Below are 6980 nucleotides of genomic sequence, written 5' to 3'. Positions count from 1 at the left end.
CACCTACTGTGTGCCAGGCACGGTGCACACACTGGGCATCCAATGTCGACACGCACAGCACTTTATAGCCTGGCCAGAACGGGAAGGTGTTTTTTTTTTTAATTTTGAAATTTATTTTTATTGATTTCAGAGAGGAAGGGAGCAGGAGAGAGAGAGAGAAATATCAATGATGAGAGAGAATCATTGATCGGCTGCCTCCTGCACATCCCACCCTGGGGATTGAGCCCGAAACCCGGGCATAAGCCCCAACCAGGAATCTACCGTGACCTCCTGGTTCATAGGTCGATGCTCAACCACTGAGCCACACTGGCTGGTCAGAAGGTGGTTTTAAGAGTGAAGAGTGTTTAAGGTGCTTTAGGAATGACAGGCTCTCCGTGTCTCCCCAGAAGCCCCCGCTCTGGGCGGGCTCTGGGTGTTGGGGGATCTGGGATCTGGTGTTTTCCTTGGTGACTGTCCCTTCCCCACCACTTGGCCACCCCATGTCAGAGGCTGGGGACTTGCTGATGAGCTGCAGACCAGCTGAGCACAGTTCAGAGGCCGGGGGAGTAGGGACACCTGCCAAGGTCACTCAAGGCAGCGTCAGGACTGGGGCCCAGGTCCTCCGACAGGGGGTGGGGACCCTCAGCCATCGTTCCAGAGGCTCTGGGCGGTTACACCACTGAGTGGAGCCCATGCACCCCTCTACTTGTCACTCATGCTGAGTGCTTACAGCGTACCAAGTACTGGTTGGGATCTTTTAGGCCCAACACACTTTTTAGGGGTACATACCCCCATTGTCCCCATTTTACAGATGGGGAAACTGAGCAGAGAGGAGTTGAGTGACATGCCCAGAGGCTGCATATAAGAAATAGCAGAGGCAGAGGCAGGATTTGAATCCACACCGGCTGACTCCAGAGCCTGGGCCCTTAGCTCTGCACCACACCGCCAGCCCTCAGTCCTGGGCTGGCACCTCTCCTGCCCTCTCCAGCTGCGGGCCTCCATGGGCTTTGGAGCCCCAGCGCCTGGTCGCCACACCTGCACCAACTGCTAACAGCAGCCCTCTGACTCCAAGTCCTTCCTTGAGCCAGATGTGCAGCCTGAAGCCAGGCCAGGGATTGGAGCCTCATGCAGGGACCGCCCCAGTCAAACCCTAAACCCCAGGTACAGGCCACACCTGGGACAGCCACCCCCCTCAGCACCAGGCAGCAGTGGGAGGTCAGGGGTGCAGACTGGGGCCAGCCAGCCTAGGTCACACCCCTGCTCCACCAACACTAGTTCCCTGACCTCAGCAGTTACTTAACTTGGTATGTGCATCCCAGTGTTCTCATCTCTAACATGGGAATAATACTGGTATTAATGTCCTACGGTTCATGTCAGGCACTGGGACCAGTACCTGGCACATAGTAGGCACTCATAAGTGTTAGAGGAAGTAGACAGGAACTGGGGTGTCTAGCAGGTCCTGGAGAGGAGCCTGTTAGCTCTCTCTGTCCTTGGTTGGGCATGGAAAGGGACCCCCTTTGTCAGCTCTGAGCTGCACCAGCCCACGGATAGAGCTACCACGGTGGCCCTAGTGACCTGTAAATAACTGTCCTGGGGGGTGGGGGGCACTCTGTCTGCTCGAGGCTGAGCCTCTGCCAAGCCTGGAGGATGGCCTGCTGCCATGCAGTGACTCACCAGCAGAGAGGCCAGGGCTCACCTTGGGTGGCCTCCCTCTGCAGAGCCCCCAAGGCAAACTTCAGCCCCGGGGGCAGGACCAGAGGGTGGTGACGGAGATCTGTTCCTGGGTCCAGACAGAGGATGTGAGGTCTGGAGCGGGGAGGGACAGAGCAGGTGTCCTTTGTAGAGTGTGTCCCTGGCAGGTGCCCCATCCTCACCGTTTCCAGAGGAGTCAGTGTTCCCATTTCACAGATGAGAACCCTGAGGCTCACAGGGGCTGTGTCATAAGCCCACGGCCCTGGAGCTGGCACTGAAGAGCTGGGACTTAAACCCAGGGCGGGAGCTGTGAACGAAACGCCTCGCCCACTGTGTTCTCTTCAGAGCCAAGGCCAGAGCCTGGCACATGCCAGCCCGGCGGCACCCACCTGGGGAGGGGCTGGCTGGAGGGACTGCTTCCCCTCTAAGCTGCTTGGACCCCAAGGGAGGCCGGTGGCTGCCCGGGGAGGGGCTTTGGACACCGGCTCAGTAGCTGTGTGGTTTTGAGAGGAGGTTTACCCTCTCTGGGCTGCTGGGAAAGAGCAGGGTTCACCATGGGCCTTCCCGCCCTCCTTCTGTGGTGGGGGCGGATGGCAGCCATGGTGATTAATGGGCTGGGACAGGAGCACAGAGTGCCAAAGAGCAGCTAAAGGGGCTGACGCCTGGGAAGCAGGTGTGAGGAGTCTGGGCGGTGCACACTCACCAAAGAAATAAGCAGAGAAGCCCCGGCCGGGAGCTCTGCAGCAGGAGAAGGTCAGCTTAGACATCAGGAGGGACCGGCCAGGTGGTTGGGCTCTAACGGATGGGGTGCTGGTGTGGGGAGGCAGGAAGCACCCTCAGTGAGCGGAGGAGAGGCTTGTCTTCTGAAGGAGACATCTGCCTGACACCCCTCTCCTTGAAGGATCAAAATGGTCCCCTCCAGGTTGCCATGGAAACCAGAGGCCTATCACTTCTGTGGCCAGGGGAGGTAGGGGAGGAAGCAGGCCTGAGAAGGGGCCTCCGACCTTGAGGTCAGGGGACTAGGGTGTGGACTGAGGAAGGAAGGAGGTGCCCCCCACCGCTCCCTTGGGAGAGAGAGGTGCCCACAAGAACTGTGGCTGGGGGCCCCTCAGGCAGAACCCCAGCCCCCGCCCCCCATGAAATGCTGTGTTTTTCCAGTTGCCGGTGGTGACGTGGCCGTGGTCCCAGCTGGGCCATGAGCAGCCTGTGATTTCACCCTGGGCTGGTTCATTCCCTGATGTCTCCATGGCAACCAGCCTGTGCCCTCATGGGGCCAAAGTCCTCAGGGGGTGATGGCAGCTTTGGCAGAGGCGCCCGCCCCAGGGAGGTTGGGGGGGCGGGCTGGGAGCCAGGAGTCCTTCGAGTCACCACCACCTCCTTGACCAATGACCTTGTTCAAGTCATGTCTCCTCCGGGCCTTTGACGTCACCTACCAGCTTCCTCTGTGCCCGGCCCTCCTGACTCCAGTGTCTGTGGCTCAGGTGATGGCCAGGGGCCCTCGAAACATTCCAGCCCCTTTCAAAGTTCCCCCAGGGCAGCCTGGAGCCAGTGCCACCTTGAACGGCACTTGGCAGCCCGGCTTGTGCTCTCTGGAGCCTTAAGCAGGTCACTTTCTAACCTTTTTGACTGGAACCCATAAGAATAGATATATTTTGCATCATGACCTCATGCACACACAGAAAGTTCTTACCATCGTCAGCCCTGCCCAGCCCACTGCAGCCATCCCTCCCCGGTTATGCGGACATCCAACGGGGCGGGGGGGTGAGAAGCTGGCCTCTCCTTTGTTTTTTAAAGTATATTTTTATTGATTTCAGAGAGGAAGGGAGAGAGAGAGAGAGAAACATCAATGATGAGAGAGAATCATTGATCAGCTACCTCCTGCACACCCCCCATTGGGGGTTGAGCCTGCAACCTGGGCATATGCCCTGATTGGGAATTGAACCGTAACCTCCTGGTTCACAGGTTGACGCTCAACCACTGAGCCACACTGGCCGGGCTGGCCTCTCCTTTGCAAGCATCCCAAATTTCTGCAGGGGTCTGGGAGCCCTCCCTTATTTCATTAGGTGGCCAGAGTGCGAAGGGTGGTTGAGGCAGGGGCAGCAGAGCCTGGGGAGCCCCCTTGAAGAGGGGTCTGTGCTCCCCACCCCGACAGTGCTTTCTTCAGAATGCCAGGCCCTTGTGCCTCCTCGTTACCCGCTTGGCATCCTAGTAGACAATTTCTGAAGAACTAGAACAAGCTCCCCCAACTGCCCATTTTACAGGTGAGGAAAGCAGAGGCTCGGAGAGGCAAAGGCACGTGCTCAAGGTCCCACAGGTGGTAGAGGGCAGGGCTGGGATTTGAACCGGGCCGTGCGGCACCGGAGCCTCCGCAGGTACCTCTAGAGCAGAGCCTGGCACAGGGATCTGAGTGCAGCTGACACATGAAGGACTGAGAGGCAGGACAGAGGACCGGAGCCGGAAAGGCTGTCTGTCATCCTGCAGGGGTGACCTCATCCTGGGCCGCAGGGGACTGTGGAATGACAGTTAGGCTCAGAGTGTCCCGACCCCAAACAGAGGTGCTGGGATCTGCACCTCCAGTCACTGGCTAAGGGCCACTCAGGTGGGGTGGGGAAGGGAAGACATCAATTCTCAGATGCTTTCAGCTCCCGTTGCCTGAGGGCAGCCCACCTAGAAAGAGCGACAGGTGCTGCCCCTTGGAAGCAAAGCACATGGAGGGTGGGGAGGGCTGTGAATGCACAACCGGGAGAGAGATCCAGAAGGATCTGGGCATCGGCTGGAGCACCCACACTCTCTCCTAGGCCAGGCCAGGGGCCGTATAAGGCTCGTAAGGTCACTTGGCCTGGCCCTAGCAAGGCCTGAGGGGTGAGTTCATTAAAAGTTTGACCAAATACGGCAGCTAATGTTTAAGCTGATGATTCTGTGTGACCCTCGGATGATGTTATAAATATCCCAATGGCCCTGGGCAGAGAAAAGCTTCCCCACTCTGCTCTAGGCCCACCCCTTCCCCTCCCTGTCCACACCTCTGCAAGTGTCAGTCTCAGTCCAGCCGCTCCCCAGTCTCTGGGGTTGCCTGGTGCCTCCCCACGAGGGACAAATCTCCTTGAGGTGGGAGAGCAGAGGGCTTGCTGGTCGCTTAGAGGGGTTGGGGGCAGGGCACAGGGCGGGCAGGACTCCACGCAACGCCTGGAGTTTTGTTGGTTCAGCTGGGAGGACGGTGGCATCATTTTCGGAAATTGTGGAGGAAGACGAACGCGGGTTTGCGACCCCATTTGCCCTGGTTTGCTTGCGGTGCCTTTGGGCATCCAGGTCGGGACCTGGAAATGCTGTTAGGAGCTCAAGCAGAGGTGGGGCTGGATGTGTGACTGTGGGCTCAGCCGCACACCCTGAGCCGGCCTGGGAGGCAGGAGGCGAGAAGGGCCCAGGATGGAGCCTGGGCAGGCACGGGGCTGAGCAGGGAAGGAGGACTGAGAGGAGCAGCCAGGGAGGTGGAGGGGAGGCGAGAGGAGGGTGCGGCTCAGAGGGAAGGATGGGCTGTGTCCCGGTGCCCTCGAGGCCAGTGAGAAGCCACTGCTGAGCTTGGCCACATGGAGGTTCTTGGCCACCCATGAGAGGCTGCTTGGCGTGGGGAGGGGACACAGTGCTTCCTGGGGGTGGGGGTGGGGGGGAGGCAGGAGCTGGAGGGAAGAGGCTCAGAGAAGGTCTTTAAAGGATGGGAGCGCTTGGACTGCTAGGATGCTGGGGGCAGGCCCAGTGGTGAGGGACTGGGCGAGGCAGGGAGAGGAGTCGGAATGCAGGCCAGAGTCCCAGCAGGAGGCATCATGCAGGTGCCACACGGATGGACCCGTTCGATGGAGCGGGAAACACAACCACACAGGAGAGAGAGCAGAGCCCTGGGTGTGGGCAGGGACAGGACCCAGCCCTGGGGGGAGCTGGGACAGGTCTTTGTCACAGGAGGGAAAGCAGTGTGAGCAACAACGCAGGCAGGGCTCCGAGGTGAAAAGAAAGGGTGATGCTTTTCGAAGGCTCTGGGTCTCAGCAAGGAATGGGGAGAAGCCAGCGGCAGGGGCACGAGGTGGGTGCCAGGGAGGGAGGTGGGAGGAGGAAAGGCGGGTGAGGTGGGCAACCTGGCAGGAAGCAGACTGGCAGGGAATTAGAGACATGTGGGAGGACCCCCGGGCAGAGTCCTGTAAGAGGTAGAGGGGGCACAGAGCGGGTGCAGGGTCAGGGCAGAGGGTCGAGGGGTCCAGGGCGGCGTTGGCGGAGAGCTCATAGGATTTGCAGGAGTCTTAGCTGGGCCGGGAGAGAGGTGAGGCCCTGGGAGCCAGTGGAAAGTAGGTACATGAATTGGAGGTCTCCTTGGGGCCAAAAAATGCCAGCGTGTGGTGCTAGAATTAGGGAAAATGGAGTAACAAGCAGATGGGCAAGTAATTCCCATTGCGGGGACCAGGCCGGACCCAGCTGCTGTGGCTTTGGGTCTGTTTTCTACAAAATGAGGATGGGTGCTAATCAAGTCACGCCCGCCCCCCCAGGGCTGGCCTGACCTGGCTTCCGGGAGAACACTCCTGTCTCTCTCATTTCCAGATCTGTTCACGGGAGTCCACAAGGATTGCCCTATGCCCGCGGGCACAGGCCCCCTGAGCCCACTGCCCTGCAGCCGCCCACCCACCCTCATTCCGGACTATGTCACTGGCAAGGTAAGCTGGTCATGCGTCATCCCCACCTTCACCCCCCCCTCCGCCCTGGCCCCTGGGCTGTTCCCTGCGGCTCCCACAGGGAGCTCCTCCCCTCCCGGCCTCGTGGGCTCGGGGCCTGGAAGGTTTGCTGTTCGGCTGGATGGAGGTCTGCATCGGCCGGGCCTTCGGGAACTGGACCAGGCTTTAGAAGGCTTCCTCTCTCCCCCCTCCTCCCCCACCCCCACCCCCATGAACTCAGCCTTGCAAATAACAAGTTTTGTTACCAGCCCAGGACACCTCAGCAGCCTGTACTGCCCTGCACTGGAGAACGAAAGGAGTAGGATTCTTAGATCTCGCGAGGGGCCTCACCTCCTGCTGCATAATTTCTGCCCTTGCCCCAGAGGTCATGACCTTGAACCTACCAATTGATAGAATTACCATTTGTGTTGTTGTTGTTTGAGCACATACCACATGCTAAAGCATTGTGCTAGGCACATGCTCACATGATCTCATTTATGCTTCCCCACAGCCGAGGGGTAAATGGCATTGTCCCTTTTTGCAGATGAAAGAACTGATGTTCTGAGATGTTATTAGTCTAAGGATGCCCAGGCTAAGGGGCAGAGCCAAAACTCGAAC

At 59.1% G+C, this 6980-nt stretch overlaps 1 protein-coding gene across 1 annotated transcript in view; it reads left to right on the top strand.

Moving 5' to 3' along the window:
* FAM131C (family with sequence similarity 131 member C) overlaps positions 1 to 6980 on the top strand; it is a 13481-nt gene that overhangs the window by 1374 nt on the left and 5127 nt on the right. The window contains exon 2 of the mRNA XM_023745942.1: positions 6253 to 6365. Coding sequence (XP_023601710.1) covers positions 6253 to 6365 — 113 coding nt within the window. The remainder of the gene's footprint in view (positions 1 to 6252; positions 6366 to 6980) is intronic.

This window comes from Myotis lucifugus, unplaced genomic scaffold (assembly GCF_000147115.1).
Source record: "Myotis lucifugus unplaced genomic scaffold, Myoluc2.0 scaffold_604, whole genome shotgun sequence".
Lineage (NCBI taxonomy): Eukaryota > Metazoa > Chordata > Mammalia > Chiroptera > Vespertilionidae > Myotis > Myotis lucifugus.
Note: the sequence above shows the minus strand (reverse complement) of the source record. Positions and strands in the feature narration are given on the sequence as shown.